The sequence below is a fragment of the Aptenodytes forsteri genome, unplaced genomic scaffold (assembly GCF_000699145.1).
Source record: "Aptenodytes forsteri isolate BGI_AS27 unplaced genomic scaffold, ASM69914v1 Scaffold114, whole genome shotgun sequence".
NCBI lineage: Eukaryota > Metazoa > Chordata > Aves > Sphenisciformes > Spheniscidae > Aptenodytes > Aptenodytes forsteri.
This window is the reverse complement of record NW_008795364.1, coordinates 2,516,659-2,529,997: the sequence shown is the minus strand read 5'-3', so window position 1 is coordinate 2,529,997 and position 13,339 is coordinate 2,516,659. Positions and strand designations below refer to the sequence as shown.

Genomic DNA, 13,339 nt, shown 5'->3' with positions numbered 1-13,339 from the left:
CTGATAAATGATGGAGAGCGGCTTGGTGAGCACCTCCGCCAGCTCCCTCAGCACTCTTGTGCAGTCTTGTATTAAACCACGAAACCTCTGTTCTACTTTGAGTCAGGACACTACTTTTAGAAGATGAACCAAAGACAGCTCTCAAGGGTAGCAGGAGGAGAATCTTCTGCTGTCACGAAGAGTCCATCTCTCTACGACAAGTATTTTCACTCCCTGATTCTTGGCAACTCAGAAACTACCCCAAGATAAGGATGCTAGGCAAGTTCAGTTGCTGTATTCCTTCCCCCACACTCCCACCAGCACACCTAGAAGAACTGCTTGAGAGCAAGGGTGCCCTGGACCGGGATGTCAGTCAGCTGCTAGAGGTAACTGAGGCAGTGGCAGAAGCATTTTAGCAGTGAAGGGTTTGAGGGGGACCAAGGAGCCAGTTTGTCCCTCAATGGAAGCTCCTTCCCCTTGCTATCTCTGTTGATTGCAAATGCACTTCAGCCGTTCTACTGCCCTCACCGGCTGTGCCACAGCTTCCATTCCTCTACCCTCCAAGCTTTTCCCTACACTCCTCCGTGCTGACTCCACACTCCGTATTTGCTTCTCTCCCTCAGCCTTTACACCTTCCCAACTCCTTACATGTACATCTGTTTAGAAGCATGACCATAACATGATATAAAGACATCAGTATTTTTACACTGTTCCCTTTTTTCCTATTCTCGCATCTATTTACATGGAACAACATTTTACAACAGCATGCGTGGAAATGACCATCCCCCTTTACTTTCAGTGGCATAATATACTTAATCAACCTACAATGTGAAGTTTGGCTTCTAGTGATGATTATAATGAAAATTCACCGTTTGCATGTCCTTGCCATGAGTCAGTTGCCTAAGTAGCAATCACCAAATGCCAGCAATTTTTTTGCCAGCCTTTTAAGCACATCTGTGCCAGCTAATGATAACACTATGCCATTAAAGCATTAAAAAATAAATTTTCTTTCTTTCCAAGATGAAAACATTTCAAATACAGACCACACTATTGCTTGTTATGGATTTCCACCTTGGCACCAATAGAGAGATACAGAAATTCACCCAAAAGTGTTTGATTAACAGCCATTAATCCCCTGTAGTCTCCCTTCCAAAATACCCTCAGTCCAGAAAATAAATATTCTGTTATTTCTCAAGAACACATTTTGTATTGTGCTAAGAATACCAGCAAAACAAATACAGCATTTGCTGGTGTTTCCCGGAAAAGCAGAGAAGCTGCAACACTTACTATTTCACGCTTCCTTTACATAGGGACACATTTTAAATTCTATGCCTTTCTGCAGTTTCTTTTGGATAGCTGAAAGAATACATGGGGGCAAAATAAATGTTTGAATAGTTAACATTACTTTACAAATTAAAACGCATGAAAACATATCCAGTATTTAATACCTTGAAACAAATATGCAATTCTTTTACAGACAGAATTTCTTCAAGCTTGAGAATACTGGGAAGTACTCTAATCTGAAAAAGGTTCAGACATCTTTGGATTTTTTTCATCTGTCCAAATTTTTTAAAAAATATATAAAACTTGAAACAAGACATTTGTATTAATAAGTTGTCAGTGCTGCAAAGACTTCTCAAAAAGTCTTTCTCAAATTCCTCAAATGACAGGTATGCAGATACCTAAGATATCCAGCATTAGCCATGTAGCTGTCCTGCAGCATATGAAAAAAAAATCTTGAGGAAATAAGTAGTAGAAAAGAATCAAATCCTGCTTTATTAGATTTGTTGAGATTCCTCAGAGTCAAATCAGTGTTTATTAGACACAATTAAGGTATGTTTAGAGCATCGAGTTCCAGCCGACAAAAACAGAAGAAAAAGTATGGCAGAAGGTAGACAACAAATACTGCATACATTTATGAAAAGATTTACATGTTTAAACCTTTCTTAGAAATCTCTTATTTTTTTCCTTTTTCTAACAAGTAATCTCGTCTAGTGAAATTAAAGTAACTTCTAAGAATAATTACTCTTTCCTATTGGGCATCCATGAAAAAAGGATAAATTTAAAACCTGAAAACTTTCAGCTCATATTTGTATTATTTTATCAAGGTCCAATACCTCATTTATTACCACTCATTTCCCATTAATTTATTACTTTTTCTTCCTTAGTGAGATGCGTCTCATTTGTATATGAATGAAGAATTGGTCCTTTAAGATTTTGGGTTTCCCTTCATAAAGGGTTTTCTTCCTTTTGGATACATACAACAATTTCTTAGAAGACCAAGGAGAAAAATCAGCCTACAGTCTTTTACGTTTAAACTTTTCTGACAGATAATCAGTCTGTAAAAGACACATATTGGCACTAACATGTAGGGAAGGAAATAGAAGTTTGCACTGCTAAGACAAAAACGAAGATATCTTCAGTGGATGTAACTGAAATCCCCAAAGAATCACTCATGTCTTAAGTCGATTAAAGACAAATTAAAATTTAGAGAGGGAAGGGTGCTTAGCCTGCACAGCAAAGTTGCCCCCGTGCCACACTTATGTTCTTACTTTGTCTGCTTTCTTCAGTTACCAAGATCAAATTATTGTGATCCTCCCTGATCTTCACCACCATCTTCTCCAAGAAAGTTCTGTTTCCCCTTTTCTCTGAACATGGTGTTTTGCTTCTTCAGTGACTTTGGTCATTAACTTCACCACTTTCACATAACCTGCCTGATTCCTGTATCAGATGAGGGAGCTGCAGGTAGAAAGCCATCTTGCTGTGATGCTATAATGCTTGCTTCTAGTGCCCTCACTGCACTTAACCTTGCAGTTGCGTGATGCCACGTTCACCTGAGAAACGTCCTAGAGTTACCATCAAGTTCTACCACTGAAAATGGTGGGCTACCTGTTTGGGTTGTACAGAGCAATAAACTGATGCATTCTGTCTTTCAGGAGGGGGAACTGAACTGTACTACAGTTCTTAAAACATGTTGAAAGAAAGAACATGGAAAAGAAACTCTACTACTATTTCAGCAAGTTGAACCATTTGGAAGTAACTTTCTGCTTCCAGTATTTTATTATTTCAGTTAATGAAGGCACAGATAATTGCAGGATCTTTTTGCCCTTATAACTTTTTTTTCCCTGTGAGCACAAGAAGCAAGCAAGCAAAAATAAGTCACACCTCAGTATCAGATTAATCTATGTAATTATTAGCCAGAAAAGCTTTGGTTGCCCGCCCCTATAAAGACAAAGCATTTAGTGGGAAACGAACAAAAAAGTCCTGTCGTGGCTGTCTCTGTTTACCACAGTCCATCTACCTGTACACTCTCAACCACCAGGTAAAAATAACGCTGAATTTAAAGACATTTTATGCCATTGACTTGATGGGGACAGAATTTCATCCTTTGCACCTTCAGTAGACAGCAGATACATCAATGCACTGTGTTTTTTTCCTCCCAGTTAATAGTGGAACTAAAAATTACTAGAAAAGTCACCTAGACCAGACCCTACCAGGGATATTCTTCATGGCAGCTAAGCAACAGATCAAACAACGTTCATGCATTGTGTTACATACCTGAGGAAGCTAAAGTAGATAGGCTTCATACAAAACAAGGTTTCCTGTTTCAATTCAAGGATTCGCACAGATTAGAGAATGAATAATGGTGGCTTCCCAAGTTTTTAGGCTATCCTTGTGGTGGAAGTAGTTCATACTTTATAGTCTCATTAACATCTGTTTAGATCTCAGCCCATAACATTGTCTAGGCATGAAGAAGACACTCTATTTGCCAATGAAATTGAGAAACTGATTTTGACATTTAACGTGTCAAATCTATTTTATTCATAATCTCTAAACAGTAATGAGACACATCTTTGTAAAATAGGATTAAACAGATATGTAAACTGCTACACGGAACCATGGTGAATTCGATTTGGGAAGGAAATGAAGGTTTCTCTCTTCTTCGTGACTTAATCAAGAACCTTTCCAAGAGGCCTCTTAAAGGGGAGAGGTGGCAGCCTGCCTCACAAGTGATGACAGCAGCCCCTAAATCAAGTGTCACACAGCTTCAAACCCTAAGGAGTCATCACTCATGCTTGCAGGAGGGGAAGGAGCAGCCTCCTTCCTTGAGATCAATGAGGCAAACACAGAATACTCCTTCTGCTCTCCTAAGGATGATTGATGACTCCTTAGCAGCTGAAGTGTGTGACATTTGATTTCACTCACTGATAAAATTGTGTCTATCCAAACACCTTCTAGTTAATGTTTCCAGGGCCCCTACATAGCTGTTCTTTGTGATGTTTTACACAAAGCTCAATTGTTCAATGATTAATGAATTTCTCAACAACAGAAGAAAATTCTGTAAGAGAATTTTGTAACTGTGTTGCTTGATATTCTGATCACAACACAAAACGGGAATCTAGGCTCCTCAAGAAAAATAGTGGGAGATCTCCTGCATTTGTCAAATGACGCTTAGTGGGGAAAACAGTCCTAAAAGAAAACTGGCTTTTTTCCTGAACACTTTAAAATATACCCTTTAGGTCTGCTTTCTAGAAAATCTAATGCTTTGATTAAAAATATTTTCCAAACCTTTAAGAAGCAGATTTACACATGAGTATAGATTTCAACAGACTTGAAACATGCTTTATAGCTTTCTTATTTTTCTTACAACACCATATTCTTATCCAGTTATTTCATATTTTGAAATGATGCAGTCAGCATGATTTGAAGCTATGCTTTGTAATGCTTTGTAACTACAAGGCACACTTTTCTTTATATGTTCTAAAACATGCCTGTTTTATATTACATGTAGTCATATCAGAGGTCTTGTTAAGTAAACTTTTTTAATATCATGTAAATTGCGTAGCACTATTTACATATATTATAGTGCTCATACCCAATTTTACTGCTTTTAAGATTGATGCTGAATTAAATGTTTTAAGCAGCTGTATTTTTATCTCTCTTATGATATCACAATCAGGAAATGCAAGAATGTTTTTCGACCCTGATTTTAGAAAGGTTCAGCTGGATTCTGCCCCAGATGCCTTTGGGAGTTTTAGCACTTTGCACAAAATTCACCAATCTCTGATAAACACAAGAACCAGGCAACTCAGAAGTCTGTCAGAAAATACATTCAAAGGGAGCTAAAGTGTACTCCCAACAGGTTGTCAATTATATCTGTATATCTTTTTTAAGTTCCTTTAAGGTCAAGTGCTTCATATACTTCTAGTCTGAACATTACTTTCCTTACTCCGTAAGTTTGTTCGTCAAAAAGCATACCGGTAAATCACAAGAAGAATACTGCAGTACAGTCCAGCAAAAGATGATGAGTGTGGCTATCTTAGCCCTTCAGAATGAATGACAGGAACAGAATGGCATTATTGTCAAAGAAAAATGCTCCACATGACGTTTATTGTTTTGCCAAAACCAGCCCACCAGAAGTAACCAAACAGAAATTCCAAGTTTGGACTTGCCAAATGAATCTTTCATTTAAAATTTGAAACAAAGGCATTGCTTTTGCCAAACATTGCTAAGCTTCGCTGAGGCCTCGCACGAAAAACCAAGAGCTCCGACTATTTGGAATTCATATTTAATGTAAAACTTTGGCTTGTTCCCACTTAATGCAAATAAGAGACTGCACATTACCTTGACGCTCTTTAATTTAAAAATGATACTGACACAGAACTGTGCCAAATTAACTCAGCTATGATGAAATTATTATAAAAACAAGGTGTTACGAACAGTCTTGGCACTTAAAGACACGATGAAGTCTCCATAACACTCTGAAAATTTGTTAAAATGAAAATAAAGACTGGTTTTGAAGTCAACATTTTATTTCCGAAATATTATACTCTAAGGGATTTAAAATACTAAATATAATAAGATACAAAATCAAACAGATATTTAAGTTAAAAAATATACTTTTAACATAACGATAGATTTCTAATGCTGACATACTTTAATGTCATAGACTTACAAATAAATTAGGTATGACCTTTTGGACAATAGTGTTTGGTCTATAATATAACCTTATAATATTAACTTGCATTTTTCTTCACTAAAAAATTGAAATAGCTTTTCTTTCTAAAACAGATATAAAAATCATCTTACATTCTCTCTCATGGTTCCTTATGAGATAAACTAAAATCATACTCAAATGATGCCCTTAGCAATGCCGGTAACTGTTGTTAAGGACAGCGAAGTTGACAAGTAAACAGGAGTTTACATCATACAGGGTGTCATTTTCCAGTTTGAAGTGCGCTACCTCTAATACTTGAGCATATGATATGAATACTCTCCAGCTTGAGGAAGACTTCTCCTCAGTTATCCACTAATGAGAACCTGTATTTTGAGAGTACATGAAGATTTTTTGAAGGGTGGGTTTTTTTGACAAACAGCCACAGTTCTACCAGAAGTAGCTACTTGAAGTGGTAACAGATAATTCCCAAATTCCTTTCCGTACCACATACATTAGGAAGCAGGGAAGTCGAATTCTTCAAGGAAAATTATGTTCTGAAACTGTCAGACAGGCTTCACTTAAAAACTAAATTCATACCCAGATACGGGTTTGTGTGCATCACTTTTCCCTTCCTGCTCATTACTCTTCAGCCCAGTCAACTCCAATTAAATTTATTAGGATAAATATTTAAACAACATTTCCATGAAAACAGCTGATCAGCTGGAAGACAGAGATCTTACTGGTGTGTTCACTGAAAGCACTGAGCACTATGTGCTCAGAAATACCTACTAGACTTCAAATAACCTACATGGAAGAGAACATTTATGAATACCCAAACTGGGAAAAGTCATGATTGGAGGTATGGGACGGGTGGGAAGAGAGGCTTAGCACTCCCTGCTAAATATGCGTGAGTGCCCAGATTAACCTGTGGAATACATAAATTCCCAGAAATACAAATACTTCCCAGAAACAGCTGAGGTGAACAAAAAGAGAAGAAATCAGAGAATACTCTTGGAAACCTGCCTAATTTCCTCTGAGCACACAATCTACCAACTTGGCAAGCTCACAGGGAAACCCAACTGGCATCATTGTGACTCTCAAACAGTCTTTCCCTGGGAATGCCTTGAAGAGACAATGATTTTCCCAATCTGTGGTCATAAGATGACCAGACTGTTTTGGAGCTGGAACTCCTTCTTTGTCCAAAAATTTCAAAATTCAAGGGCTTTTTTCTGGTCCAGAAGACATCTTCAACTACCAAAATTTTCCATTAAATGGTGCATCCTTCACCATCACCTATTGTTGAGAAAATCTTCATTCTGGCATTTTCTAACTTCTGAATGCTTAACTTTGAAACCTGCAAAAAGCATTGTGTGTTTTGAAATTTGCAATTCTGCAGTCTTGCAGAATTGTTAAACGTTGTTATTCTTCTTAGAACAAATGTCTATTTAAAACAAAGCAAAAAACGCTAAACTAACAGCTTGAAACCCTTGCACCTACCTATTGTAGCTGAAAAACATTATAGGTTGCCATCCTCCATTTGGATCCATTAGTAAAGGAGGAGAGGTGCTTTTCTTATTGATTTCACTTATATTTACTGATAGAAATGGAACATGTCATCCTGAATTCCATTTTAGGATCACATTGGCAGTATGCTCTAGTTCTCACCGACGTTTTCTTTTCACTTTTCCTGACCTGTTCTCTCCAACAAGTTTCCTTCCAGTCCTGCAACTTTCCCAAGTCCTTCTCCTTATCCAGTAAAACCAATCTGAAATCTAAGCTTTTCATTCAATTCACTTTCTTATCACCCACACCAGTTGTCTATCACATTGGCTACTTCCCCACAGGACCCAAAATCCTGCTATTTTCAGGTCTCCTCCATAACAAACACTCACATTCAAATACATGCCTTTCCTTAAACTTAAACTGATCAGTCACTACCATACCCTCCTCAGCTCTATGAAGTATTTTTTTGGCTAATCAACAAATCATTTCCTCTAACCTCAATCTAAATTCTAACACCTTCAGAGCTCTCCCACTGCATCTTGGTTCCTCATCAGATCTGTCCCATGTCTCTCACATCCTTTTTCAGCTTTTGATGTGGCTTAAACCTAGTCTATTTGTCAATTATTAGGCCAATATTAGGCCATTACCACAACCCATGGTTTCCTAGCTCCTCTTTTTGTATCCCCCTCCCTGTCTTCCCCATACAGAACTATGCCACTGTCTAACGAGCAGCCTAAGTTTCCATCTAAGAGTCCCAATTTTCTTCTCTCCTTTCCTGGCAGGTTCCAGCCACTAACTCTTTCATTACTCCACATCTGGTCCTGCCTTCTGACAGACTGAAGGAACAGAAGAAGGCTTGCAGACCATAAAGAGAAAAGATCCTAAGAGGCAATTGGCTAACTGCACATTACAAATGAAGTCTTAAAATCCTCTTTTACCAGAAACTGTAAGTTATTCCCTACATTAAAAAAAGAAATTCATGTTCAAATCACAGAATGGACAGTCATTATTTGCTCACCTGAAATATTTGTTTCAAGGAGAAAAGTGCCCGTCTCAGCTCCCGTCCATTGGAATTGTAAAGTTTTTCTGGGGAAAAAAAAAAAGACAACAGAAAAGTTCAGCACAAACAAAACTGACAATGTGGCAAAAAAGTAATACAGATTTCAAAAGAATTGGAGTGGAAGAGTCATCGCGCCCATTTCCCATTAGGTAGATTGCTGTTAAAGAAAGTAGCTTTGTTTTTTATATATACAGGACTCGTTCATTAAAAAAGTGCAAGTAAAACCAGGGTTTAGTTGTCCATAACTTCAGATGGCATCTCCCAGGTGAATTCACAATAGCTTCAACAAGATCAGTGAGAAACAATGCTCTAAGGAGTTCTTGAAAATGACTAGAAATACTGCTCTTTTTGCATTAAGGTAAATTTAGGGTTTATTGAAAGTACCAGATTAATCTCAAAAGACTCAACTGACAGCACTCTTTGCTTTTGTTATCAAAGCTAGAGCCACTGAATCCCATCCTTGACTGCCTTCCCTCCAGACATTCTTTTCTCATGTTCTCATCTTTCTATTGTTAAATCCTTTCTGCAATGGCAATGAATGTTAATACCAGAAATAGTCGGACAGTCTGTTCTAAGCATAATTCAAAACAGTGTTTTATTCTCATGAAAACTGATCTTGATCTTTTTCTAAATGAAGCAGAAGTCTTCTTTTCATCATCCAATATTGAAACCTATTACTTCATTTATTCCCCTACTAATGCATACTCATAGAAATAATTTAAAGAAGACAAAAGCAACTCCTCTGCTATCTTTCTGAACCCTGCCACAATGTTTGTGCCTTTGGAATAAGTCTTGGACTGTACATCTCAAGTTTATTATTGTGTATTTGGAAGTGATTTGGGACTATGCATGGATGGAGCAGAAGGTATGCTCTTCAAGTCTTCCTGGTCTGCTACATTTGGCATATCTGATAGAGAGAGACTATATGCAACGCTTCTACAGTCCTAAATTGAATTTTATCACATTAATGTAATCAGAGGACAATTGCAAAGGAAAATCAAATATTCACGGTCACCTCCCACGACACACTTTGCCTCACCCACAGATCATAATGAAAGGACTTTTTCTGCAATGGACAGCAGCCAGCAGGTCATGAGATCAAAGCTGGAATGCCCGTGGGGTGGGAATATTCTTACGAGAAAATGAAATATCAAACCCCAAAGTTTTATTTCTTACTCTCCCTTGTCTATTTCTCTTTTAATTACTACTTTACACTACAAAATCAAATTAAATTTTATTTCGCTCTCTCAGGAAGTTAAAAAAAAAAAAGGCCTAGCATTTGAGGATTCAATGCATTTATAACTCAGTAATCAGTTTTTACTTCAATCAAAGAAGGCAGGTTTAAATTTTACAAAACATTTCTTATTCCCTACAGTCATCTTCAACCAAAGGAAAAATGTGAAGTAAAACTTCAGCAAAACTTACACTTTTTTTTTTTTAAACTTTGAAAGTAGTTTTGTTCATCCCTAATTGCCTCTGATTTCAAAGGCAGAACGTGTAGAATTGGCAAAACTATTGTTGTTATAAGTTGTCTCCTTCCTTGCACTGTTTATAGATTCCTGACAAAACATTGGGGGAATGGATTTCACTTCAAGCCATAAACTTCGAAGCATACTTTAATTACTCTCGCTTAAAAACACACTGGCATGTGACACTACATTTCTTGGCAGGATAAAGAGTAATTTTGTCAGGAAAGCTTAAAGAATAATAAAGGTCTTTTAAGACCCAGCCTGTCAACTTTACATGCCATACTGCACAAAATATTCCTCTTTGAAAGATACCTCCATCTGGCATTTGTTATTACTAATTTCCCTCTATTCATAATTCACCAGCATCATTACAAGCAGAATCTCTCCAAACAAGGCAGTACATTATCATCTTAATTAAGAAAGGCACCACTTCTTAAAGTGCTGGCAACTTTGTACGTAAATATCCATGTCCTAACAAATGCCATCTGTTAGTCTTGGTCTTAGACAGGAACAATCATCATCCTGGCACGGGGTAAAGTCCTAACGAACCATTGTTATGATACCATAACGCTGGTTGCTTTCATTGGTGCGTGCAGATTTTCGGTACATCTCAGAGGAACAATGCCGAACATTTTTCTTCTTGGTCTTTTCACACAGCATAATGTCTTCCTTGGCAATCAGCACAAACAATGCTCCTCCTGCTCGTGTGTAGCAAAGAGGACAGAAGTTACTAACTGCAGCTCAAAAAGGGGTCTATCATTAGAGCTGAAGAATCAATAACTACTGGAAGTATCAAGTTTGGCAACAGCAGTGGCAACAAGACAGCAGCATGTATTGCAAACGCTTGAGCTGGTCTGACACCCCTTTCGAGATGCAACAGGCCAGGTAAGTCATCTCATTTCTGACATCTACTACCAGGGTGCAGCAATCTACACAGAGACGATGCGCATTTGCAGATCCCTCATCACATGGAGCTAATCTTGTTGAATCAGCTCAGAAATACAAGTGCCTAACCTCTTCACCTGATAGTCTTACACATGGGCAATATACTGACTGCCTACATAAGTCTTGCCACCCACTTCTTATAGTGCTGACAGCCATCAGAAACATTCACGGAGCATAACCCAAGGAAGAAAGTAAGACCGTCACTCCTTGGAGTCATGCTACATCAGAAGATGCTTTGGTTTAGAAAGCCGCGGTCCAGGGCGAACCTCACCCAGGGCAGGAAAACCTGCGTAAACCAAGGTATTGCATGGGTCACCTTATAAAAGCTTGTACTTCTATTGTATTTCTGTGTGCTGTTTTTCAGAAAATGATAAACGCACACACCAGATTACAGCTCAGGAACACTCGGTAAGATGTTCTCAAGGCCTTTCAGGATTCCCATTTGTCAACAGTAACTTTAACACCACAGGGACCTCGGGGCTCATCCCAAAAGCCCCAGACTGCAACCAAGGCTATGAAAATGCATCAGCAGAAACTGAAAGGCAATAATCACTCATAAGCTCTTTTTCTATGGTAGAAAATCAAATTAAAAAAAAAAGAGAGGGAAAGACACATTTGTTTATGATGTTTTCACACTGAAGACAATTCAGAAACCAGATAGCAAATGCTTTTTAACGCTCGCTGTTTTACGTTAGCAATTTAAAGCGTTGCCCTCTTTTAAACAGAATGAGAAATAGCCTTCCATGCTAAAGCACAGAGGTGACTAATTCCCACAGTGCATCCCTGGCAGAGTTGTCTTTAACTGAAACAAATGATGCCCACGGCTTTGAAACAGGAGTCCAACCTGCTGCTATCACCAGAACCAAAAAATTCTGAGGTGCTCCAAGGACAGCCCAGAAGACCTACCTGCTCACCGCCTTGTTATAACGTGTCGTAGATAAGCTTGAATACGTACACCAGGACTGCTTTATGCCAGAAACTGAACCTCCGAACTTCAAGCAGGAACACTCACTGCTACACCTCTCCCTGAAACTTCACGAGTCTCTCGCTCTTTGGTAAAACACATCTCCCATCCTTCCCCAGGTCAGGTACAGGTTGGAGACATATTACACTCATACACTTCAAGATTAGAGAACATAAAACAGGTCAGGGAGTTTAAGATATCTGACTGTATCTACCTATTAATGACGGCATTTCTGACAGTTATGTCCTGATAAGCTATGCTATTGCAGTTCTTTTTTACTACTTTTCTTCAAGAAATGAAGAGCTGCATCTGCGGCTGTGAAATAGGTTTAACTGCAGATACCTAGATGATAGAAAATTCTCCTGGTGGTTCTCTCTGATGTTAAGTAACGCTAGAGGGCACTGCTTATTTCTTTATTTTATGAAAGAAAAGGCACTCTGTCCCTCCATGGGCTTCCCACTGATTGAGCAATACTGTTTGGCACACTGAGTTGGTACTTCATTAACCCTGAAATCCTGCTTTTTATCTGTAGGCTGTAGGACATCTTAAGAAATGAAAAAGCATCAGCACTGCCAACCTCAAACATTCAAAATCAGAGTCAACTCTTTTGAAACTATCTGATAGAAAACCAGGTACTGATAGGGAATTGAGTTTTATTTACCTTTCTGTAACAAGCAAGAGTCACATTTGTTAAATTATCCTTCACATCAGAACAGGTAGGTGTATATCCTTGAAAGACAAAGAGATTCCCTTAGCTCACCACTTCTCTCTACAGGCAGAGCGTCAAAGATAACCGGGCTTGTGATACAGACAGACACACGTGAGAGGTAGCAACCTACAAGTGCCTGTTTTCTTGCAACGGCAGCAGTTTGGTCGAGAGAAGGCTTCATGCTCTAAAAGAAAACCATTGTTTACTACTCTGGGTTTTTGCTTGCTTTTACTTTTGTAAAAATAACTCTCCTAGAGAGAAAAGGAAAACAACTCATGCTAGGTGAAAAGGGATTTCTCTAGGTGAATTAGGTACAAACGTGGCGGTGGAGGGGAAGCAGTTTGGTTTGCAATCGGCATCTTTGCAGAAAGCAAGAGAAGCCTTTAAAGATCCTTATTTTATCAGAGCACTGGTAGCTTTCAAAGGGGATTCTATATTTTCAAAGATGACCGTCAGAGGCTCAAATTTCATTGGGTATTCAACTTTTTCAACTACATGGGAAAAGGGACTTTTTAAAGAAAATAATAATTGGTCTTTATATTCTTAATGAAAGTATTGACTTTTCTTCTGCTTTCTATGGGAAAATGAGTGTTTTCAATCCACAATAATAAAAGAAAAAACAGAACTGGCTGAATATTGCTTGGTTCAGTCCCATGTGTTACACCTGACCTCTGACCGACCGGGTACCATCCTCCTCCCTTCCTCTTCCATCACACCCATTGAATTAGTCCCTGGGATATAGTAATTTATGTAGCATCAGCCTTTTGAGCTA

General features: G+C 38.3%; 1 protein-coding gene across 1 annotated transcript in view; it reads right to left on the bottom strand.

The window, feature by feature from the left end:
• FHOD3 (formin homology 2 domain containing 3) overlaps window positions 1-13,339 on the bottom strand; it is a 467,442-nt gene that overhangs the window by 217,558 nt on the left and 236,545 nt on the right. The window contains exon 5 of the mRNA XM_019472318.1: window positions 8,439-8,506. Coding sequence (XP_019327863.1) covers window positions 8,439-8,506 — 68 coding nt within the window. The remainder of the gene's footprint in view (window positions 1-8,438; window positions 8,507-13,339) is intronic.